Below are 26017 nucleotides of genomic sequence, written 5' to 3' on the forward strand. Positions count from 1 at the left end.
CAATTTTCTGGCTCCCAACGACTCTAACCCTATCCCAGCAGACAGATCCTGGACTGCTTTTGAACTTGTATCCGAACACCAGATCTCTAAACTCTGTCTCAAACTGAAATCCTGCAAATGTGCCCTGGATCCATTCCCTTCCTACCTGTACGAGAATATTCCCGTGCATGCCATCTCATCCCTCACCAGACTTATAAACCCTGCTTTACTATCAGGCCTATTCTCCGCAGAAATGGGACATATTGCCTTGTCCCCATTACTGAAAAAAGCTGATGTTGACCCTTCCTCACCTTCTAACTACCGTCCCATAGCAAATATCCCTCTCCTGATTAAAATGCTAGAGGCCATCATTTCCACCCAGCTCTCATCTTACCTAGAGAGATTCTCCATTCTCTTACCTTACCAATATGGCTTCAGACCCAACTTCAGCACCGAATCCCTACTGGTTTCATTAATTTCAAAGGTGCAACAATTACACTCTCGTAATAAGTTTGCTGTCCTATTACAATTCAATCTCTCTGCAGCTTTTGATGTCGTTCACCACGATATTCTAATTTATCAACTTTCCGAGTTAGGCATCAACTCCACAGTCTTAGAGTGGTTCTCGAACTTCTTATGTTCCTGCTCCCGCTCCTGTCAACACAAATGACACCACGTCCACTCCTTGGAAACCGACTTGCGGAGTCCCGCAGGGATCACACCTATCCCCTATTCTCTTCAACATCTACATGTCTTCCCTGAAACTCTAACATCTATCTTCCCTTGAAACAATCTATACATATGCTGATGACATCCTTGTCCTTCTCGAGACAGACTCAATCCTTACTAACCTCTCTGAGAACATAACAGCTTGCATAACGAAACTCCAATCCTGGTCCCTCTCAGTTCAAATGAAACTAAACGAGTCCAAAACGAAACTACTCTGGCTCGGCCCAAAATTAGAACAGCTGCCTACCCTCTTCGCACTGCCCTCTGGCATCACACTGCAACTTGAGTTCTCAAGCAAAGTTCTATGCATCATTATCGACTCTTCTTTTTCCTTCAAAGACCACCTCAACTCCTAAGTAAAATCATGCTGTTTTAGCCTCCACATGCTGAGGAAAGTGAGATCCTGCTTCTGCCAACAACATTTTGCCGTCCTTGTTCAATCCATCATCCTCTCCAGACTAGACTATTGTAATTCCATCTATCTAAGTCTAACTAAAAAAGTCTTCAAAGACTTCAACTAATGCAGAACACTGCGGCCAAGTTGATCTTTGCAAAACACAAACTTGACCATGTTTCCCCACTTCTGTCCAAACTCCACTGGCTCCCAATAATTTTCAGGGTTCATTTTAAATGCGCCTGCCTAGCTTTTAATAATAATAATAATAATAATAACTTTATTTTTCTATACCGCCATAGTCAGGCGACTTCTAGGCGGTTTACATTATAAGAAGGCTGGACATTCAGCGAATAGCAAAAATCTTAATACAATACGGTGTCATAGATCGACTTACGATACAATATAGTGAGTCTAAATACAATAACATATAATACAGTCTAAATACAATAGTATAGAATACAGTGAGTCTAAATACAATAGCATATAAAAGTCTAAATATAATACCGTACAAGGAGTCTTAATGCAGTACGATAGTCTGGATGGGAAAGTTGCGTGTTAAATTGGAGATCTGTGGGCAAAGAGTATCTGAGAGATTTAGGACATCCATCAGATGGAGTCCTAAGGGTAGAGGAGATCAGAAAAAGAGGGGCTTCTTGAGAAAGAGAAGGGCGTTTGTTGGGGAGGGGAGTCCTAGTGAGGGAGGGGGCTGTTTTAGTCAATGAATTTTGCGAATAGGGCGGTTTTGATCGATTTGCGGAATGCACTATAAGTCGTATTGGGTTCGTTTATGTGGTTTTTCAGCCAAATTTGTTGTCTGTTCGCTTGGAACTTAAAGGTTCTGTCCAAGAAGGATTTGTATCTGCAGCCTGTAATCTTTGGGTAAGCAAAGATGTTTTTATTTCTGGTCGTTCTAGTGGGGTTGTGTAGGCTGAAGTGAGTTTGTAGGTATGATGGTGCTAGTCCCCAGGCTTGCTTGAAACAGGTGCAAGCAAATTTGAAAAGAATTCTCGCTTCTATTGGAAGCCAATGCAGCTTTTTATAGTAGGGGCTGATGTGGTCGTTTTTTCTTAGACCGAAAATTAGGCGGACGGCGGTGTTTTGTATTAATTTCAGTTTTTTTATTGTCTTTTGTGGGATGCCCAGGTAGATGATATTGTAGTAGTCGAGGAGGGATAGGGTCAGTGCCTGTACCAGGAGCCTGAATGATGTAGGGTCGAAGTATTTTTTTATGGTTCTTAGTTTCCATAGCGTGTAAAAGCATTTTTTCACTAGTGAATTTGTGTGGTCGGTCATAGTTAGGTGAGTGTCAAGAGTGATACCCAGTATTTTTATGTTTTTGGAAATTGGGTATTCGTGGTTGTTTATTTTTAGCGATGTTCTCGTAATAGTGTCATTAGGACTAGCCAGGAAGACTTTTGTTTTTTCTGCGTTTAGTTTTAGTTTGAAATTAGTGGTCCATTTATTGATTTCGGTCATTGTGGTTGAGAGGTTATCTACAATTTCTTTTGTGATGTCGTTTAAGGGTATAAGGATGGATATGTCGTCCGCGTAAATGTAGTGTATTAAATTTAGTTTTTGTAGTAGGTGACCTAGGGAGGCGATATAGATATTAAAAAGAGTGGGTGATAGGGGGGAACCTTGAGGCACGCCTGATGGGTTTTTCCATGGTTTGGAGAAGTTTCCATTGCTGATTACCTGGTAGGATCTGTTTGTCAGGAATTCTTGGAACCATTTCTTTGCCTTTCCTGTAATTCCCATTGCTTCAAGGCACCGTAGCATGATTTCGTGATCTACCAGGTCAAATGCGCTGCTGAGGTCTAATTGTAGGATCAGTGCGCTTTTGCCTTTGCTAAAGAGATCATAAAGGTGATTCAGTAAGGAGGCTAGGACAGTTTCTGTGTTGTATCCTTTTCTGAATCCTGATTGGTGTTCGCTAAGGAGGTTGAATTTGTCCAGGTAGTTGACTAGTTGGAGGTTGACCAATCCTTCCTGTATCTTTGTGAAGAGGGGAATGCTTGCTATGGGTCTGTAATTGGATGTAAGAGCCGAGGACGCTTTCTGGTCTTTGGGGATTGGTGTGATTAGTATGTGTCCCATTTTTTTATTTAATGTTCCGTTTGCAAGAGCAGATGTTAGCCATGCAAAAAGTTCCTTTTTAAATTCTAGAGGGGCAACTGACATGATTTTAGGGGGACATGCATCGAGTAGGCAGTTGGATTTGGTGTATTTGTTAAATAGATTTAGGAACTGCTGCCAGTTTGGGTGTTCGAGGTGGTCCCATATCATATCTACTCTGGTGTCTTGGTCATGAGGTTCCAGGAATTGAAGGGCATCTGTTGTGGATGTGGGTAGAGTTACATTTAATTCAGTGATTTTATTTTGGAAGTAGTTGGCTAGGGTTTGAGCCGATGGAGTGGGCTCAGTGTCCTTTTTTAATATTTGTGTTGTGTCGGTTATAGTTTTTACTAGTTTGAATAATTCTTTGCTGTTTACTTTTGAAGTACCAATTTTTTTTGCATAATGTTTAGTGCGTTTTTCTTTGATCATGTTTTTGTATATTATCATTTTTTGTTTCCAGTTTGACTTGTCTGACTCGTTGTTTGTTTTTTGCCAGATTCTCTCTAATTTTCTTAGTTCCTGTTTGGTGGTTAGGAGTTCACAGTCAAACCATTCATTTGGTGGTCTATTTTTCTTTTTGTATGTTTTATATGGTGCTATTTGGTCTAAGAGTTCTTTGCTGTAAGTTTCCCATTTTGTGGGGAAGTCATGAGTTTCATTGATTATGGGCTGTAACTCGTAGTGGGTCCAAAATTCGGTTTGGTTGATGATGCCTCGGCTGGTAATTTTGTTCGTGTTGGTGTTTTTGTTTTTTTGTTGTGTATTCTTTTTTAGCCAGTGTAGATTGAACTTGCCAATGTAGTGGTCTGACCAGATACATTTTTCCCAGGGTCTGGAGTGATATTGTATTATGGGGGCTATAATTTCTTTGTGGGAGAAGGTGATTAAGTCTAGTTTGTGACCTTTTTCGTGGGTTATTTCTGTGTCTGGGTTTGGAAAGTCCAGTGACTTTAGGAGGTTGGTGATTTCTGTTGTTTCTGGTTTTGTCTTTTGTTCTAGGTGAGTGTTTATGTCTCCCAGAAGTAAGTTGTATGTACCTTTTAGGTTAGATAAGGTAAGGAATTCGGCGAATTCCTCTTTTGCACTTGACCATTTTTTGGGTGGGATATAGAATAGAGTAGTGATTAATGATTCTTCTAACTGTGCGTTAGTGATTTTGCAAGTTAGTATTTCAAGGTTGTCTGAGGATTTGGAATCGGTCTTGGTGTAGTCAAAGTGATCTTTTAAGATGATCGCTAGTCCTCCTCCTTTTTTCCATTTTCTTGATAGTGGGATAATTTTGTATCCCAGAGGTAGGATTTCTTTCATGATAGTGTCGGTGTCAGAGATCATCCATGTTTCTGTCAGAAACAGGAGATCAGGTTTTGTTTGTAGTATCCAATCGTTTAATATGTGGGCTTTGTTTCTCACGGAGCGGGTGTTTAGGTAGTATCCCTTAATGTTTTCGTAATTGTTTGCTGTAGGGATTTCAGAGTGTGGTAGCTTTTTTATGTTTCTGTTGCCGAGTTTGTTCTTGCGTGATTTGCGGTGTTTGCGGGTTGTGTTTAGTACTGTGATTTGGTGAAGGACTTGTTTTGGCTGGTTGTGTAGGGGATGGAGAGGGTTGGAGGGCTTAGTTAGTTCGATTGGTCTGAGCCAGGAGATGGGATAGGTGTGCATGGGTTGGGGGGGGTTGTCTTCGTTGCCCCAGCATTTAGAGCATATTAGGTATAGAATCCCTAAAAGTAATTGTTGTTTATAGCAGATTGCCATATTGTGTGGTAAGGAGTGCTGTTCGGGTTGTGAGAGGTAGGGACTATTGGCAGAGGTCGTCCGTGGGTGCTAGAGAGAGGTAGAGTGAGACTGGTTGTGTAAACGAGTAAGTTGAGTGTAGGGAACTGAGTTAAATTGTGAGTGCAGATTAAGTAGGGGGACATACGGTAGAGTATGTGGGTAAAGTCAGCAGTGGTTGGTTGTGCAAACAGTATCAGGTCACACAGTAACATATATTAAGTATTCATGCATTAGTTGGACAAGTCTTGCAATAACGGTTGTACATGCGGTTGCGGGCTATTCATGCATTAGCTGGTTGTACTTGTGGTTATGTATTATTATGTTTACTAAGCTAGCGGTTATACATGCGTTTACATAATATTACATGCAGTATTCATGCGTTTACATAATATTACATGCAGTATTCATGCATTAGCTGGTTGTACTTGCGGTTATGTATTATTATGTTTACTAAGCTAAGCTAGCGGTTATACATGCGTTTACATAATATTACATGCGTTTACATAATATTACATGCGTTTACATAATATTACATGCGTTTACATAATATTACATGCAGTATCAGTCTGTACGTGCTGGCTATTCTTACTGGACCGGCAATAAACCTGCAGTAAACGATTGTACGTAGTCTAAACATGCAGCTTCTAATTTTAGGGAGTACTTATCGTTCTTCTGGAGTTGTGCTTTTTGCTCCGGTGCTTCGCAAAGGTGCGTGCTAAGGTGCACGTGCCTTGGACGTGCGCCTTCGACGGCACGCCGAACGGCTGCACGCCGTTGGCGCTTCAACTTTTAAGGCGTCGGGGGGTCCTGTAGCGTCGGGAGGGGGGCGGAGCAGAGCTCCCACGCTCCTCTCCTGCTGGATCGCACGAGGCTGGCTGCTCTCCTTCCACCGAGCAGCGGCCGGATCAAAAGGCCGCGCTCCGGTGGAGCTTCAAGTTTTAAGGCGTCGGGGGGTCCTGTAGCGTCGGGAGGGGGGCGGAGCAGAGCTCCCACGCTCCTCTCCTGCTGGATCGCACGAGGCTGGCTGCTCTCCTTCCACCGAGCAGCGGCCGGATCAAAAGATCCTACACAGCATCCTCCCTCCCCTAATCCCACTATCTTGGAACTCCTCAAGTCCTGACACCACCAGGCCCACCCAAAAACTTAAACTATCCTTCCCCTTTGTTAAAAGGTATCCTCTATAGGGGAAAATTGGGAAAATCTCTCTTCTTCAGAATCACAGGGCTTTGGAATAATCTTACTGCCCCACTACGGAATCAAGGCTCCTTCCAACTATTCTGTAAGCACCTGAAAACTAGGCTTTTCACAAAAATGTAATGCTCTTCTCCCCCCTGTACTCAACCTCCAAACCCAATATGTTATTCCTTCCTATATTAAACTCTTGTAAACCGTACCGAGCTCTATAATTATGAAGGGGATGCGGTATATAAACTTAAGGTTTAGTATAGTTTAGTTTTTATCCTAACTAGACACATGCTAGGTATCTAATACCAATATACATAGTATACACTACAATTTACAGCAGGAGTGTCAAACTCAAACACATAAGGGGCCGAAATCTAAAACACAGACTAAGTCATGGGCTGAATTTTTAATTAAGATACTTAGTCTTAGTAGATCCTTCCTCACCCTGAGAAACCATTCCATTGATCCATCTGGTTATTTTCATCTCATAGATGTTACTTAATCCCGACTTTATTAAAATAGTCATTCTAGGCATAGGCAGCGTAACACTTCTTTGTTTGGGGGGGGGGGGGCGAAAGCTCTATTTCAGACCCTACCCTCATAATAGTACTAATTGTAATACCATTTTTTCCATTCATTTTTCATATACACACACAATATAACCACAAAATTAAACTACACAAAGCACACTCTGCTTTTCAACATTCATTCCTAGCAGAACACCTGGCCTTGGTCACACATGCAGAGCACAGATAACCCCTATGCAAATACGGGACCACAAACTAAAAGTACTAATATATACAAATGAAACCCTCAGATACAAGACTGTATGCAGTACAACCCCAGAGAAATAGAAACAAATGCATTTCTTCCTGAACAGTACAAAATATAGGCAGCAGATGTAAATTCTCAAAACTGACATAATTCAATCACTAAATTGAAAATAAAATCATTTCCTTTATCTTTGTTGTCTGGTGATTTTTGGTTTTCAAACCATCTTTTCCTAGTATCTGACTGCACTTCCTTCTGTCTGTGCTCTTAACTGTGTATCCAAGACCACCTTATCCATTTGCTGTTTCTCTCCTTCACTTTCTGCCATACATCCATCTTTAGTATTAACTTTTAACATTCAACTTTCTTCCATTTTTCTGCTTTCTTCTCAAAATCTATCTACTTTTCCATGTCTTCCCTTCCCATCTATCCAAGTGTACCATCTTCTCCCTATTTCTTATCCCTAATCCCATCTATCCATAAGAAGCATTTCTTTTTATCTCTTCCCTGCCGCACTCATTGCTGTGCACCATTTTATCCCTCTCCTATGGTCAGACAACTTTCTTTACCCTTCCTCCCTCATATAGTCTGGCATCTTTCTCCTCTGCTTCCCATAGCCTGGAATCTCTCTCCTCTCCCATGGTCTGGCATCTTTCTCTCCTTCCCTCCCTTTTCCCAAGGTCTTACATCTCTCTCCTTTCTGCAGTCTGGCATCTCTCTCTCTCCTTTCTTTCCATTCTATGGTCGGGCACCTCTCTCTCTTTCTCTTTCCTAATTCCAGTGGTCTGACATCACTCTCTTTCCTCCTTCCATCACTCTTCTCCAGAATCTGACATCTCTCCCTTCTTTGAGTCATCTCTCCTTCCTCCCAGTGTAACATATCTCCCTCCCTCCTCTCCACCACTATCATGTCCAACAATTCTCCCTCTTCCCCATGTATACTAACTCTCTTTCCTTCCCACTCCACACATCTATGTTCAAGAATTTTCTTTTTCTCTTCCCTCACCCACCGAAAGCATCTCTGTTTTCCTCCCTTCCTAAATCCCGTGCAACATCTGTCCGTCTTGCTTTCCCAACACCCCTCCCCCCCATCCCATGCAGCATGTTCTTCCCTCATTCCCAACCCCAGCCCTCCCCTCTCAGCTGGATCCTATGGTATGACTTGTCCCCAGTTCCTGACTCCCCCACCTACCACCTCTCTACCACTGAAATTTAAAATCTTCGGGCAGCCGACGGTGCAACAAAGCCAACCTCCCACTATCAGCCTACCCTGGAAGTATTCTTTCTGCAGCATCCCACATACGCGGGAAGAGAAAGTGCTGCAGAAAGATCACTTCCGGGGCCAACCCAGCCCTTGTGCCTAAGGCCCCACCCACAGGAGGGGCCTAAGGCTACTGGGCCGATTCCGGTTGGCCCAAGCGCCTCAGACCCCACATGTGGGTGGGGTTTGAGGCGCCTGAGCCAATCAGGCCCTAAGGCTCGCCATTTGACAGATAGCGGGCCTGCTAGACGGACGGGCTTGGGACCCGACCGTCTGGCCAACTATTTTGAGGTACGGGGGGGTTTCGAGGGTGGGGGGTGGTGTCAAGGAGTCGGCAGGGGAGTCGTGGGGTCGGTGGGGGGGGCTGATCGAGGTTTCGAGGGCGATCATGGGGGGTGTACCGAGGGCAGGAGAGTCTGGGATCCCTCCTGCCCATATCTTAGTGGGGTGGGGGATAGGGAGTTTCGCTGGGGCAGGAGGGCTTGGGCTTCCTCCTGCTCCAATCAAGTCGGGGGGGTTTGGGTAGTCGCCGGGGCAGGAGTGCTTGGGCTCCCTCCTGCCCTGATCGTGTCAGGCGGGTGGGGTTTTAGCAGGGCAGGAGGGCTTGGGCTCCCTCCTGCCTGATCCGATCGGAGGGGAGGGGTAGATCGTGGCAGGAGAGATGAGACATCTCTCCTGCCGTGATCGTTGCAGTAAGGGGTAGGCAGGTTGCTGGGGCTGCTGAGCTGCTGCAATCAGCTCAGCAGTCCCTTTTTGGCACTTATACCTGTTTTGACTTGGTCTAAGTCAAAACGTATAAGTGCCGACTAGGCAACCTTCCTAAACTTTTGGTTATACCTGCTGTACGCCTATGTCTAAGTCGGCCCACCTCCCGCCATTTCCCCTCCTCTAAAAACATCTCTTTTCGCTCTATGCATTTAGAGGGGAAAGGCCTAAGCTGGTTTTAGATACGTCTAAAACCAGCTTTGGTTATGGGTACTTGGACGATCAGGCTTTTTGATCGTCCAAGTACCCATTTAGGCCACTTTTTAGACTTTTTTTTTTGTTTGTTTTTATTTTGAGCCCCATAATATACAGTGTACAGGTTAAATTTGACATAGTTACAGTGCAAGATTTAGCAATATAAGTTTTTATCCTAATATACATTTACATTTCTTTGTAATCTATTGGCCTTAGGCAGGAGAGTTATTTGATGAGGCTTGTTTTATTGCTTTCCTAAAGTTGAGGAGTCCTTTAAGGGATCTGATCTGTGGGGGCAGTTGATTTCAGTGACTTGGTATGAAGGTGGAAGTAGGAATGTCATTTGGCAGTTTGCAGTTGAAGGGCAGGACCATGGGGCGTTTTGAGGCATATTTTATCCTGGGAGCGGAGGGACCAGTTTGGCACGTACGGAGGAAGCTTGGTTGTCATGTAGCCTGGTGCCATGTGGTACAAGGTTTTGAATGTTAGTATTAGGCCCTTGAAGACACAGTGTTTGGATATGGGTAGCCAGTGAGCTGACAATAGAGCCTGGGAGACAAAATCGTAGTAAGGAGATTTTTTTGGAAGTCCGATTGCTGCATTTTGTACTTGCTGGAGACGTATGTTCTTTGCTGGGAGATGGTTGAATAACACATTGCAGTAGTCCATGTGGAAGTGGATTAAGACAAAGAGTAGTTGGGTGAAGTCAGACTCAGAAAAATAGTTCTTTATTTTTCAGAGTTGTCGTAAAATGAGGAAGATACCACCTGAGAGTTGTGGTTGGAAAGCGATTTAAGAAGTGGGCTTCCCTCCTGCTGATGATTTAAAAAAAAAAAAAATTGTGGGGAAGAGGGGGCCATCATCGGTTGTGGGTATAGGTGTTGTATGTGTGTAACACAAACACATCAGCTCTGGCCATTTAAAAAAAAAAAAGCACCTAATCATCTTGTCCCAAACAACAGAACGGCTGGAGGCTGCTTCAAGGCTTCCCCTGCCACCCAACTGTTCAAAGCTTCCCCTGCCAGCTCTGCGCATGTCAATCGCTTTCTCCAACAACTGACCGTATTAGCACCGGGCTCATCAGTCCCACCCTGATTTTCAGGAATGCTCTGTTACATCTCACTGGTCCCTGAATAAAGTGGAATTGTACAAGAACAAAAGGTTAGGTTCTTACCTTTGCTTATCTTCTTGTAAATCCACACAAAACCTATCCTATAATTGCTGATTCACCGATTGTCTGTCTTCCAAATACTGTACTGGTAAACTGCATTTCTGTTTCCTGACCAGCCTTTCTAAGAATGCCATCAGTATGGGTTTAGCACTTACTTTGGGGGTATCTTTAGTTCAGGTGCCCCCTTCTGACAGTGCAGGCTGTGTTTCCCTTTACCACTGTTTTATCGTTCAGGTTTCCAATGTTTCAAACCTATTATTTCATTTTTCATTGTTGCCTCTGTTGCATTTGTTAATATGAGCAGAATTGATTTAATTGCCAGGGAGTTTCCCTATTCCCTTCTCACTTATTATCCTCTACTGATGTTCCTGACTGCTTTAAGACTGACTGGTGAGCCGAGGAGCATGCTCAGTGATGAGATATGAGAGGGAGGGGGTAAATGCCTCTGAAATTTTAAGCCTTCTGACAGTTCCTGGTGGGTAGATGGAAATAACCCACTGGTCCCGGAATAATGTGTGGATTTACAAGAAAGAAGATTAACAGGGGGCGTGGCTTGGACACGCATGAAGGAGGTTGGTTAACAGAAGAACTCCTTATAAAAAGTCCTTGAAAGAATAAAAAAGTCGCAAAAATTTGAAGAATTAAGATTAAATTTATGATAAAAATAAACTCGATGGCGTCAGGAAAGCAAAATAAAAACGACTTCGCAGTCTCTGGAAGCAGCAAGAGAGCAAAGCCCGAACAAGAGACAGGATCCAAAACCGCAGATCCAGAAGTAATGAAAGAACTTAAAGAAATCAAACAAATGCTTTCAATTCTCACAAAAAAAGTTACAGAATTAACAGATGATGTTTCAACATTAAATAAAAAGATGGATCTAATCGAATTAAAATCTAACGATTTAGAAGAAAGAATGATAACTGTGGAAGAGGAAATTCTCAACACATAAACTGAAAAAAAGAAAATTGAAACACTTACTAAAGAACTGGAGGATTACTCGAATCGTGAGAGAAGAAGCAATGTTCGTCTGATAGATTTACCGGAAGGAGCAGAAAAGGGGAATCCGGTGACCTTTATAGAAAACTTATTACCAAAACTACTTCCTCTACAAACTAAATATCCCATAGAGATTGAAAGAGCACATAGAGTGCCAACAAAGAGGTCAGAAAAGCATCAAGGACCGAGGCCACTGATATTTAAACTACTACGCCACCAACAGGTTATGGAAATTTTTCATCTTGCAAAACAGAATAAAGGTTTACAATATCAAGATGCCCGTATTCACTTTGTCCCGGATTTTGCAAAAAGCACAGCAATTAAAAGAAAGAAACTGCTGGATTTGAGACCACAACTACGTGAACTGGGAGCAAAATTTGGTCTTGTATACCCAGCAAATATGAAAGTAACCATAGCAAACAAAACTTTAACCTTTGATAATGCTGAAGAGCTACAAAAATATATACTAAACCAGGAAATGCCAATGTCATCTTAATTTTCTTTATTTTATTATAATTCAAATAATTTGAATGTCAAGTTTGAATGTCTTATAATATAAACAGGTAGGGGAAATGATATGTTTTTCATTGTATTAAGAAGAGCTAATATCACCTTGTATTTTTTGAAATTATTGATTGAATATAATAAGTATTTAGCAGATGAAAAACGGTATAGAATGTTTTTGACTCTGTTCAAAAAATTCCTTCAACGATCTTTTTACTAGAAATATGGATAGATTATACATTCTAGAATGGAATGATTCTTCAAATGATAAATTAACATATAAGTATACAAGATCTTAGATAAAAGTAATATAGTTTTTAAACAAGGAAGAATATAATATTTATTAGATAATAAATAAGAACTTAAATATAAAAACGAGATATAAGCCCTTAATTGGTTTTAGAAAGTTAATAAATAAATTAACTATTGATATTAATAATAACAGATGCTGTAATGAGCAGATCCTAAATACTATTATGTGATTGAATCATGGTCCAGAGCTTTCTTCCTATGGAATGTATGTAAGAATGAATGAAGATGTATGTATATATAACCCACTTCTCAGAAGACAATACAGGAAGAATAAACCTATTAAAAATCCTTTCTCGGATTCAATGGAACTACAAATCCCAGAAGTCCTTGCAAAAGGAAATACATGTAAAGAATAACTCTTAAAACAGGATGAACTATGAACAAATATGAATAAACTACTAGACTTGATAATAAAGGATAAAGGATTACATCGGATGAAAGATCACAAAATAAACTAAAATTAGATCGTCGCTGGAACCGGAACTTATTCGGAATTAACAAACTATTGAAAAGAAATGAATAATACTCTGGATATAAAAAATACGAAGAAGAAGAAAGGAAGAAAAAATAATATTTACTTGGATGAATAAAGATAATGGAATGACACATCTTTAACTTTGATATATCTTAAAAATGAAACTAGGAAGTATGTTATATGAATGAGGTATGACTCTGTATAATGAAGGAAGGAAGCTCTGGAACGGGAAAAAAAAAAAAAAATCAAATAGTACAAGTAGCACACATATGTGAAACATTGTTTATTTTCCAAAGAAATTAAACATCTCATTATATAATATATAAGTTTAAAAGAAATATAAGGATCTAGAATATATTCATAAACTTATATATTACTTAAAAATATTATAAAGAAATAGAATTAGAAAATATAAAGGTGATATATATGAATTTAAAAAAAAAAATTTACAATATTTTTCATATTATTTGAATTAATAAGATATACTAATAGTTATAAAATATGAAAATGATACAGAAAATAATATTTGAAAAGATTAAATTTAACATTGGGAAAAAAAAAAAAAAAAGGCAAAATGTTTAAATATTATATGGATTGTTAATGTTATTTAGTAATATTTGATATATTTGTGACTTATATCTGAATCTTAACAGGAAATGGACTTTTGTGGAGTGTTTTGATACCTGACCTAAGATGCGTGTTGCCAAGCATACACAGTTAATATTGGGGGGGAAGGGAGGGGAGGGAGGGAAGAGGGGAAGAAAGAGAATGGGGAAAATATATTATTACAATGTGTGGATATCTGAAAATAATAATCATATGATTTCATGTCAAATTTTAATTACAAAAGTAAATGGATATTAAAATTTTTTCAATTAATGTCAATGGCTTAAATCATCCTATAAAAAGAAAAAAATTATTAGGTTTTCTCCATAAGCAAAACGCAGATATTTATTTCCTACAAGAGACACACCTTTCGGACACTGAATCTAGGAAGCTAACAGAAGGATGGATATCAAAATGTTTTTATTCACCGGCAATAGGGAAGAAAGCAGGGGTAGCGATAATAATAAATAAGAAATGCAAAGCTGATTTTAAATTAATAAATTCTGACTCTTCAGGAAGATGGATACATATTAAAATGGATCTGGGAAATACAACCCTGGATTTATTTAATCTTTATGCTCCTAATTCGAACCAAATGGAGTTTTTTAATCAAATTCAAAAGATATTACTACCACTGGCTACTTCTAACTTAGTAGTAGCTGGAGATTTCAATGCTGTAATGGATCCAATTGTGGACAAGAAACCAAGTAAAATCATAAAATCTTTAGGACTAGATAATTTAATACAATCTTGTAATTTAATAGATATATGGCGTATCCTTCATTTTAATGATCGAGAATATTCTTTTTGTTCTCAGGTCCATAAATCTTTTTCAAGAATTGATTATATATTTGTAACTAATAACATAGTGCAGCGTGTATCAAAAGCAGTTATAGATCCAATTATAATTTCAGATCATGCTGGTGTGTGGATTAACCTTAAGAATTATAATATTGATCAATTTAATTCAATATGGAGATTTAATAATGATTTATTAGCAGATTCGAAATTCTTAGAAGATCTTAAAGTAAAAATGCAAGAATTCTTTCAACTTAATTCTTCAGATGACATTAATATAGAAATTTTATGGGATGCTTTTAAAGCAACAATGAGAGGAAATATTATTTCTTATTCAGCTTTTATTAAAAAACAACTTAAAAAACAATATGAAGATATGGAAAAACAAATTAAATTATTAGAAAATAAATTAATTAAAAAATGGGAAAACAATACATTACAAGAGTTGTTAAAAGTAAAAGTTAAATATAATGAGATTTCTTCTCAATATGTGAGAAAAGACATTTTCAATAAACAAGTACAATATTATGGCAATTCAAATAAAGCGGGAAAATTATTAGCAAATTTTCTTAAAGCAAAGAAAATAAAATCTAAGATTATTGCAATAAAAGATATACAAGGTAACACACATACCAGCACAAAAGATATTATAACACAATTTCTTGATTTTTATAAAGAATTATACACTTCTAATTCTTATAAAAATAAAGAACAAGAAGGATTAACATTCTTAAATTCCTTTCTTGGACCTAATATTCCGGATCATATAAAAGGAAGTTTAGAAGATCCTATATCTTTAAAAGAAATAGAAACAGCATTGAAGTTTCTTAGAGTTGGATCCGCTCCAGGTGGAGATGGGTATACTGTTGAATTTTATAAATCATTTCAAAATATCATTTTACCACATCTGTTAAATTTATATCAATATCAAATAAAGAATGAAAATATTTCAGGTACTATGGCAGAATCGATAATTATAGTCTTACCAAAACCAAACAAAGATCCTACTCTGGTTTCAAATTACAGGCCTATTTCGTTATTAAATGTAGATAATAAGTTAATGGCTAAAGTATTAGCACTTAGATTGGCAAAAGCTCTTCCTTTCATTATAGATGTACATCAAACATGATTTATTGCTAAAAGACATTCATCAAATAATACTAGACTAGCATTCCACTCATTAAATTTAGCAAAAAATATAAATGATCCAGCTTTTCTAATATCTTTAGATGCAGAAAAAGCTTTTGATAGAGTGGAATGGAATTTTATGTATCAAGCTTTACAATGGTTTGGTATAGGCTCCGGTTTTATTAAAATGATCCAGACATTGTATAGCTCTCCTGGTGCAAGATTATATATTAATAATAATTTATCAACTAGATTTAATTTGCATAGGGGAGTTAGACAAGGATGCCCTTTGTCTCCATTACTTTTTGATATTGTCCTAGAACCTTTATTAATTGCAATAAATAAGACTAAGGAGATAAAGGGAATCACGTTTTCCAACTGGGAATTTAAACTTTCTGCATATGCAGATGATATTTTATTATATTTAAGAGAACCGGATACTACTATTCCATGTATACTTAATTTATTAGAGAAATTCGGCACTTTTTCTGGATATAAAATTAATTGGAGCAAATCTGAAGTCCTCCCAATTAATGTTCATTGTACGAAAGGACTATTTGACCCATATTCATTTATTTGGAAAGAAGATGGAATAAAATACTTAGGAATTATGATCAAAAATACAATTGAAGACACAGTCAAAGAGAATGAAAAACTTTTATTGAAAAAAATAACAGAAATGTGTGAGCAATGGAATCCATTACATCTTTCTTGGTGGGGAAGAATTCAAACAATTAAAATGATGGTATTGCCTGTGGTTTGTTATCAAATGAGTATGATACCAATATTTTTTCAGGGGTCATTTTATAAAAAACTTAACAATATTCTTACAAAATTTGTTTGGTTTGGGAAAAGACCAAGAATCGCTTTAGTATCATTACAAAGACCAATTGTGGAAGGGGGGGTAAATTTTCCAAATTTTTATAGGTATCATCAAGCCTATATTTTAAGACAGGGTATGTATTGGATCCTCCCAGATCTCATGGAAAATGTACCAGATTGGCTGTATTTAGAATGGCAGCTCCTGTTCCCTTTATATCCAGAACATCTAATTACCATAACAATGCCTAGGAGATATAAAGATAACAGAATCTTTTTAGATACTTGGAAAACATTGAGATACATAAGTAACCTATCACCAGAACCAATAGCTAAATCTCTAAATCAATCAATATGGGTAAACTCCAGGATCAGAATTGGCGGATTTAAAATCGTCTGGAAACAATGGATAAATGCAGGAATAAGAACATTGAATGATGTCATATCAGAAGGTTCCTTGCTTAGTTTTTCACAATTGCAAAATAAATTTGGACTAAATAAAACACAATATTTTAAATGGATGCAATTGAAGCAAGCCATTCAGGTAGGGTTCCCTGAATGGAAAGATCTTAATACCCAATATAGTTTGCAAGTTTTATGTTTCCAGGCGGATTTCTTGGGACACCAAGCCGCAAAATGGTATAAATTAATATATGGATTTCTAAATAAAAAAAAGAAAACTGGACTTAGGGATATTTGGAGCATTGAGATTGGACAGACAATTTCTGCATCTCAATGGCCAAGATTCTGGTCCTGGAGATTAAGATTAACAAAGTCAGCATCTATGAGTCAAACATGGATATTTTTATTACATAGAGTGTTATGGACCCCGACGCGCTTGCAAAAAATAGATAATACTAGATCTAATAGATGCTGGCATTGTAAAATAGAAGTAGGGACATTAGATCATTTAATTTTTTTTTGTCCTTGCATAAAAGCCTTTTGGAATTTAATTTGGCCCCAAATTAACATATTACTAGAAAATCATATTGGTCTCTCATATGATACCATATTATTTGGTACTGCAATGAGAACACAAAGTCCAATATCAGCAAACAATAACAAATTGCTTTTAATATTGACAGGAGTTGCCATGCAGCAAATCACACAAAATTGGAAGGATTATACCAAGCTAAATTATACATTCTGGTGGAACTCGGTGTGTCACATATACAAAATGGAGAAAATATTGGCATTACAACAAGGAAATATAAAAAATTTTAAGAAAATATGGGATCCATTGACAAAATATTCTAAAGATCAGATATCTTAACACATTGCTAATAATAATATAGGGTTAGGGAGGGAAATATAGAAATTAATATGAGGAAAAATGAAAAAACAAATAACAGGGGAAAGGGATTCAATATATATGATATGATATTGTACATACAACTATAATTATTATAAACTAAATATTATGCTATTCATTTATTGTAAGAATGAAAATTTTATAAATAAAAATTAAAAAAAAAAAAAAAAAGAAAGAAGATTAACAAAGGTAAGAACCTAATCTTTCCTAATGTTCCTATGTTGCAGTTCTCTAGTTGACCTAACAGTCATTTGGAATGTTTGTTAAATAACAATTGAGAAATTAACGCCTGTGTTTTGATTCAATCTTTGTTTCAATTTTTGTTGATGTTTAATATAGTGACTTGTACTAGTCTTATTTGTGCTTCAAATTTTACATAAAAGAATACACTTTGAAAGAAGAAAACAAAAATATAATTACAAACCATCTAGACCTTCAACAAATCTACTAAGAAATAATTTTTTATATTAATTGTTTATATACCACCTATCAATGGAGGTTGTCTAAGCGGTTTTACAGTCAGGTGTTCAAGCATTTTTTCCTATCTGTTCTGGTGGGCTCACAATCTACCTAGTGTACCTGGGGCAATGGCAGATTAAGTGACTTGCCTAGGGTCACAGGGCACTTGACTTGAACTCACAAGGTGCTGAGGCTGTAACTCTAATCACTAGGCCATTCCTTCCTCTACAAAATAATATGAAAAAGAGGTGGAACCAAGGGAGAAAAATCCATAGGAAGCTGGAATTAAAGAAATATGATTAAAATAGAAATTCAGAGCTTTAGCCTGTCACAAATACAATTCTCAGACCTAACATTAGGAAATTGTGGGCATAACAACAGAAATACCTTTCCCTTTCCCAAAAAATTGAAGCCTGTACTACTCTTGATAACACTTAAATATGTTTGGGCTTAATGAGGGTAATTTTATAACAGGTTGTTTAGGTTTGGAGGAGAAGAAGACACCTATTTTATAAAGACACATAGGCACCTGCGTGTCTTTATAAAAATTCGTACTTGCCCAAATCCTGTAAAATTTTATAAAATACATGTATAAATTATGGCTTACGCTCTATTCAGACTCTTCCCCTAAACATGTCTACTATACTGTGGATTCTTATAGATATGACCTAATATTATAAGACCCCATTTATGCACAAAAGTTGTTTACAAAGTTGCTCTCTATATGTGCATACTAAACAATGCAAGATACACTGTAGAGAAATTTTGATGTTTTACTGCAAAATCTACCCATGTTGTCACAAAATACCATGGTCCTTTTTAAAGTAGAGAAGAAAAATTAAAGCAACCCTAGAGTTATACAGTGCTGTTTTATTTTATTTTTTTTCTTTAGGAATGGTGACCACATCCATACAAACTTCAGGGACATGTACCAGCATTTGAGAAGCATGGGGTACTTTGTGGAAGTCCTGGGTTCTCCTTTTACATGTTTTGATGCCAGTCAGTATGGTATGTAAATAGGTGGTTGCTTTTAGAGCTATTTTCTCAATACCCCATAACCTGTACTATATCGCCATATTAACATTTACTTTTCAAAATTACCTTTGAGGTTACTTATGAATGTTCTTAGAAAATTATACAGTTTTAATTTCAAGCTGACTTTTACCTCATAATATCTAATGTAGTATTATAATAAATGAAGCAATTACAGCCACAATTTTAAAAAACATGTACTTTACTATTTAGTCTCAGCTCTGTAGTCTGTACCTTACTTTGTTTGCCATGAACACTTTGCTTGAGCCAAACAAACAAACAAAAATTTTTCTTTGTATCATGTGACACTATGCATGGGAGAGGATACTGATATGTGCCTCTCCTGCTGCCCTTCCAAGAACCCTATTCTTGGTTGTAAATTGCCTTCAACCCATGTACGAAGTCAGTGATCTGTTGCAATTCACTGGTCAGCAAAAAAAAAAAAAAAAAGTTTTTCTTTGCTACTGAGAACTTAAGAAGTGTTCTTAGTTAACTTAATGACACTGATTTCAGATCTGTAATTGAAATTCAGCTAACAGGTCAGATTTCTGAGAAACAAATTACTGATTTTTCTGACAGTTTGCCATAGCGGTACAATATTGCGAGTATAAACTGTGTCCCACCAAACTTCTGTTAAAGAATTTACTCTGAAAACAAACACGAAGACAATAAGGAAACATGTTACAACATATATTTATGCCTCTCTTAATTCACACAAAAGTGGTGTCAGCATGTTCAGAAATGTTTGAGACACTTGCTTTTATACTTGTACTGTACATTTATCTCTCTTTGCAAGAATCAACAATAGTCTCCCATCATACTGGGATTGAACTTTCCCTGATATCTGCTTTCCATCACCTTAATATCTTAATGAAATCTTTCCCCATGCTCATCGCTCATATCACCAAGATTGGGTGACAAGAAGTTGAGGTGAGAATGTAAGAAGTGCGTTTTAAGTAACATTTTGGCACCCATTAGCTGATATGCTTTCAGCATGTTCTCCACGAGCTCAGCATAATTCTCTGATCTGTGATTACCAAGAAGATTCTGAACAACCAGCACAAATGCTTATTCAGCTGGGTTCAGCTTCTGTTTGAACTTTTCATCAAGGATCAGTTCACGGATTTCAGGTCCAACAGAAACAACTTTTATTTTGGCTTCACTTTTCTCTAAACCAAACGTACTTCTTTGGTGCTGAAACGCATCACTATTTCTGTCCATCGCTTTGACAAAATGTTTCAGCAGACCCAGTTTTATGTGAAGTGCTGGAAGATAGATTTTCTCATGATGTACTAACGGCAGGTGCTTCTCCCCCCCAAAGCAGACCCTTTCACAGAAGCCTCCCACTGGGATCCCTACCTGCCCCCTGCTGAAGCCATCATCGTCGGGATGCCTCCCGCCTCCATCTGCACGCCCGCTGCACAACCCTCCACCCCCAAAGCTGACACGCTCCATCCCTCCCCCAGCAGAAACTCCATAGCAGGGACTGGCCATAGCTGCATGCAGCGACCGGCCCATGAGACTTCCCCTCGACGTCAATTCTGACGTCGTAGAGAAAGTCCCGGGCTAGCCAGTCGCTGCCTGGCTAGACCGGGACTTTCTCTCTGACGTCAGAATTGACATTGGGGGAAGTCTCGTGGGCTGGCCGCTACACGCGGCCATGGCCAGTCCCTACTACGGAGTTTCTGCTGGGGGAGGGATGGAGTGTGTTGGCTCCAGGTCAGCTTCGGGGGTGGAGGGTTGTGCAGCAGACAGAAGCAAGGAGGCATCCCGACAGCGGCAGCTTCAGTGGGGGGGGGCATGCAGCAAGAGATGGGTTGGGAGGTTGGGGACAGGGATAATGTTGGAGTAGGGATGAGCTTTCTTTGAGGGGGGAGATGCAAGAAATGAATTTCTGATGGGATATAGTCTAGACCAGGGGTCTCCAAAGTCCCTCCTCGAGGGCCAAATCCAGTCAGGTTTTCCCCAATGAATATGCATTGAAAGCAGTACATGCACATAGATCTCATGCTTATTCATTGGGGAAATCCCGAAAACCTGACTGCATTCGGCCCTCGAGGAGGGATTTTGGAGATTCCTGGTCTAGACTCTCCAGTCACGGTAAATGGGCTTGTGTTGACACTGGGGCTTGCCTGCATCTAAGAAGCTGAAAGCTATGTCGTCGGTAGTTTCACTACTAGCAGGGTCTCCCAAGGCGGACAGGTTTCAGTGGAGATGCCAGAATAACGATGTAACACCCATCTGGGAAGCAATAGATGTGCGGTGTTGGAGGCAGAGGATTGCGTTTGCGACAACATTAAATGTATGCTGCACAGAAGAAAGGCTTGTATTCTGCTAAGAAAATTTGATGATGAGACACAAAGAATTGATGTACAGTACTGGAAGATGGTCCCCTAAGTTGGAAGGCACTCACCATGCTACTAGGAAAGAGCTGATCGTCAGTCACCCAGAGTATGTCCAGTGTTTGTGAAGCTGACTGATCAAAATAACCAGGACATGCTGATGTTGCTGAACAGAAAACAAAGATCATAAGCTGTAAAGATAGTCTTAATATAGGATCATAGAACGTAAGAAGTATGAATCAAGGAAAATTGGAAATTGTTAAAAATCATATGGAAAATTAATTGATTTGATAGGGATGAGTGAACTCAAATGGACAGGACAGAGCTATTTTCAATCAAACGAGCATCGGATCTGCTACTCTGATCATGAAACACACAGGAAAAGCGGCGTGGCATTCATCCTCAACAATAAGCTGAATTGACATAACACTACCTTGTGAGCACATCTTACAAATACACACACATTATATATAAACACTCACCAGGTGATTGAAATGAGCCTTACTCTGCATGCTTTCCCTACTTGTTTGCCTCTACTTTATAGCTACTCTGAATTTTACTCAGATACTGGTTGTTTAGCACAGCAAAGGAACAATGCACCCCCTTTACGAACACCACTTAAAAAAAAAGAGGGTGAACTGTATGGGCACTTTTGAATACAGCATGAAGGATGGATATATATGATACATAGATATAGATGAATATGATATATCATTATATATCCATCCTTCTTCATGACCTCCACTTATCAGTCAATTTGCTTTTACAGTGGTGCCTCGCATAACGGACGCCTCGCACAGCGAACGCTGCGCACAACGAACTTTATGTCTTGATTCGTACAACGAACTTCGTTTCACACAACGAAGTCGCTCGAGCTGCATCCTTCCGCGCAGGCACTGCGCTTAACTGCCCTCTCTCCGCCTGGCTCCCTCTTGCCCCCCCCCCGACTCCCCGACACGATCGGGGCAAGAGGGAGCCCAAGCCCTCTTGCCCCCCCGACTCCCCGACACGATCGGGGCAAGAGGGAGCTCAAGCCCTCTTGCCCCCCCGACTCCCCGACACGATCGGGGCAAGAGGGAGCCCAAGCCTTCTTGCCCCCCCGACTCCCCGACACGATCGGGGCAAGAGGGAGCTCAAGCCCTCTTGCCCCCCCGACTCCCCGACACGATCGGGGCAAGAGGGAGCTCAAGCCCTCTTGCCCCCCCCGACTCCCCGACACGATCGGGGCAAGAGGGAGCCCAAGCCCTCTTGCCCCCCCGACTCCCCGACACGATCGGGGCAAGAGGGAGCTCAAGCCCTCTTGCCCCCCCGACTCCCCGACACGATCGGGGCAAGAGGGAGCCCAAGCCCTCTTGCCCCCCCGACTCCCCGACACGATCGGGCCAGGAGGGAGCCCAAGTCCTCCTGGCCACGGCGACCCCCTAACCCCACCCTGCACTACATTACGGGCAGGAGGGATCCCAGGCCCTCCTGCCCTCGACGCAAACCCCCCCTCCCCCCAACGACCGCCCCCCCCAAGAACCTCCGACCGCCCCCCAGCCGACCCGCGACCCCCCTGGCCGACCCCCACGACACCCCCAACCCCCTTCCCCGTACCTTTCTGTAGTTGGCCGGACAGACGGGAGCCAAACCCGCCTGTCCGGCAGGCAGCCAACGACGGAATGAGGCCGGATTGGCCCATCCGTCCCAAAGCTCCGCCTACTGGTGGGGCCTAAGGCGCCTGGGTCAATCAGAATAGGCCCGGGAGCCTTAGGTCCCTCCTGGGGGCGGGGCCTGAGGCACATGGGCCCAACCCGACCATGTGCCTCAGGCCCTGCCCCCAGGAGGGACCTAAGGCTCCCGGGCCTATTCTGATTGGCCCAGGCGCCTTAGGCCCCACCAGTAGGCGGAGCTTTGGGACGGATGGGCCAATCCGGCCTCATTCCGTCGTTGGCTGCCTGCCGGACAGGCGGGTTTGGCTCCCGTCTGTCCGGCCAACTACAGAAAGGTACGGGGAAGGGGGTTAGGGGTGTCGTGGGGGTCGGCCAGGGGGGTCGCGGGTCGGCTGGGGGAGCGGTCGGAGGTTCTTGGGGGGGCGGTCGTTGGGGGGAGGGGGGGTTTGCGTCGAGGGCAGGAGGGCCTGGGATCCCTCCTGCCCGTAATGTAGTGCAGGGTGGGGTTAGGGGGTCGCCGTGGCCAGGAGGACTTGGGCTCCCTCCTGGCCCGATATTGTCGGGGAGTTGGGGAATCGGCGGGGCAAGAGGGCTTGGGCTCCCTCTTGCCCCGATCGTGTCGGGGAGTCGGGGGGGCAAGAGGGCTTGGGCTCCCTCTTGCCCCGATCGTGTCGGGGAGTCGGGGGGGCAAGAGGGCTTGGGCTCCCTCTTGCCCCGATCGTGTCGGGGAGTCGGGGGGCAAGAGGGCTTGGGCTCCCTCTTGCCCCGATCGTGTCGGGGAGTCGGGGGGGCAAGAGGGCTTGAGCTCCCTCTTGCCCCGATCGTGTCGGGGGTGCCAGGGACCACACGGAGTCACCCACCGTACCACCCGATTCGGGTAAGCGCAGGTATCGGTGGGTGGCTTATTTGCGGGGGGGTGCCTTATTTTACATTTTTTTCTAAAAAGGGGGGGCTGTCTTATTTGATGGCCCTGCCTTATCATCGGGGAAACACGGTAGAAAAAAAAAAAAAAATGAACAGTTAAGTCCCAGTTTTTGCCGCTGAGACTCTGCCCTCTCTCACTGTAAAATTAGACTCTACTTAGTCTGTCTTTAAATTTAAAAAATGTGTGTTGTTTTAAAAAACAATTATGTTTTTAGATGTATCTAAATAAAAATAATAACCAAAAATTTATCTTTTTTTATGTCATCTTAGCATATTTTATGCTGCAGAACGAATTATTTTTTTTTACATGTATTCTTATGGGAAAACGCGTTTCACATAACGAACGTTTCGCATAACAAACTTGCTCCTGGAACCAATTAAGTTCGTTGTGTGAGGCACCACTGTATCTATGATCATGTAATTTCTCTCTCTCTCTCTCTCTCTCTCTGTCTGTATGTACATACAGAGAGATTACATGATCATAGCAGTATTGGAGGAAAAAAGTCATGCAGCTGAATTTTGAAGAGAATAGACCTTTATGGAGAAAGATAATTTGATAGAAGACTCACAAAAAAGCAGTTTTTTAAACATTGGAATAATTTTTGCATAAGTTGTGCAGTTTCTTAAGGATAGTCTATATGAGGGATTCCAGGACAACACATGGGAGTCCTATATGTACGGCTGATTCATCCTGCTTACTAGGAGAAAACAATGTTACCTCTAACTGGTAGGAAAAATCAGTCACATATATCTTCCTGTCTCCATATGTAGTTGAGAATATTTTTGCTTAAAAGATCTGATAATGTGTCTGAAGGGGCCTCGTGGTACATGGCATAGTATTGGCTGTATATGAGCAGAAAGCTCTTATCTCATGTAGTACTAGCTGGTAAAGAAAAGAGTGGGGAAGGAACTGTACACATCAACCTAAGATATAATGAAGTTTATTGAATACAATCATCTGTGGAGATACAGAATACATATAATAATCAGTCTTTCTTTCATATCCTTCTAGACCCAACACGGTCCGTGTTTCGGCTTCAAAGAGGAAGCCACACTAGGAATTCACCTTCCAGTCATTGCAACCTCTTGTATCTTTGATCACTCTCTGAGACTTGATGTTAAATTGTGTAGATCTTAAGGTTTATAGTCATTCAAAAATGCTGAGAAAAAAATATTTTCTTCATATATCAAAATATAAAGTACAAAAATCACTGAGTAGTTTAGATGAAATACACTGTTCACATAGCTTAAATATGCTTTCGGACGTCAATGGACCCCAGGGGAGGGTGGGGGGGTATATTTTTTGTTTGGTATTATTCCCTGTTGGAAAATGTTGGATGGGAGAGGGAGTTTTATTTTTGTATTGATACTGATTGATTATAAGTACTTATTTATTATTATTATTATTATTATTTGTATGTATATTGTATTTCACTTTTTGTTGACTTTGAAAACTAAATGAAGATTTAAAAAAAAGAAAAGACACTGTAACACTGGTTTAAAACTCAGGTAAAAATACCATATCTATAAAAAAGTCATGAAAAAATTAATACTTTTGCAAAAAAACTACAACAGTGAGCAAAAATATTCATAAAAAGTTCAACCAAAATACTTAACGCTCGAAGAGTTGCGTGGCTGCACAGACACAAACAGCGTATACCGTATTTTTTGCTCCATAAGACGCACTTTTTCCACCCCAAAAAGTGGGTGGAAAAAAAGGATGCGTCCTATGGAGCGAATATTACCCCCCCCCCCCCCGCCCATTACCTTATTTAGATCGGTGCCCGCTGCCGCCACTGCAGCTACTGGTGGTGCGCTGCATAAAGAAGAAGGGATGCTCGCTGCAATTAGAGGAAGGGAAGGGCCAGGCAGGTGCAGCGATTGCACGCCACCGGCCCAGAAGCCTTACTCCTGATGTCAATTCTGACATCAGACAGTAGGTCTGGCCCGGACCTTCTCTCTGACGTCAGAATTGACGTCAGGGGTAAGGCTTCTGGGCCGACGGCGTGCAATTGCTGCACCCACCTGGCCCCAGCAATTGGTTTCCTTTGTCGGGGGTGAAAAGCCGCTGTAGGGAGTGAAGTGCCGCTGGGTCCCTCTCATCCCTCACTCTCGGCCGCTCTCGGTGCTGCACTTAGGAGTTCAACCCGCTGCTTTGGCCAGGAGTTCCCCCTCCCCCCCGCCGCTGCTGCTTTGTGGATGTGTTCTCACAGCGGCAGCAGTGGGAGGCAATTTCAACCAGCGGGCGGGCATGCTTGGGGGGCGGAAGAGGACAGGCTGGAAGGCAGTGAGGGGAACATAGGGAGGGTGGAAG

The 26017-nt window shown here is 40.8% G+C and overlaps 1 protein-coding gene and 1 long non-coding RNA gene across 2 annotated transcripts in view; both read left to right on the top strand.

Moving 5' to 3' along the window:
* Positions 1 to 26017, top strand: part of MBTPS1 (membrane bound transcription factor peptidase, site 1) — a 308154-nt gene that overhangs the window by 154714 nt on the left and 127423 nt on the right. The window contains exon 15 of the mRNA XM_033942001.1: positions 18646 to 18761. Coding sequence (XP_033797892.1) covers positions 18646 to 18761 — 116 coding nt within the window. The remainder of the gene's footprint in view (positions 1 to 18645; positions 18762 to 26017) is intronic.
* Positions 9513 to 12922, top strand: LOC117359370. The gene is made up of 2 exons (XR_004539216.1): positions 9513 to 11505; positions 12711 to 12922. It is a non-coding gene; the product is annotated as an uncharacterized LOC117359370 (long non-coding RNA).

Source organism: Geotrypetes seraphini, chromosome 4 (assembly GCF_902459505.1).
Source record: "Geotrypetes seraphini chromosome 4, aGeoSer1.1, whole genome shotgun sequence".
Lineage (NCBI taxonomy): Eukaryota > Metazoa > Chordata > Amphibia > Gymnophiona > Dermophiidae > Geotrypetes > Geotrypetes seraphini.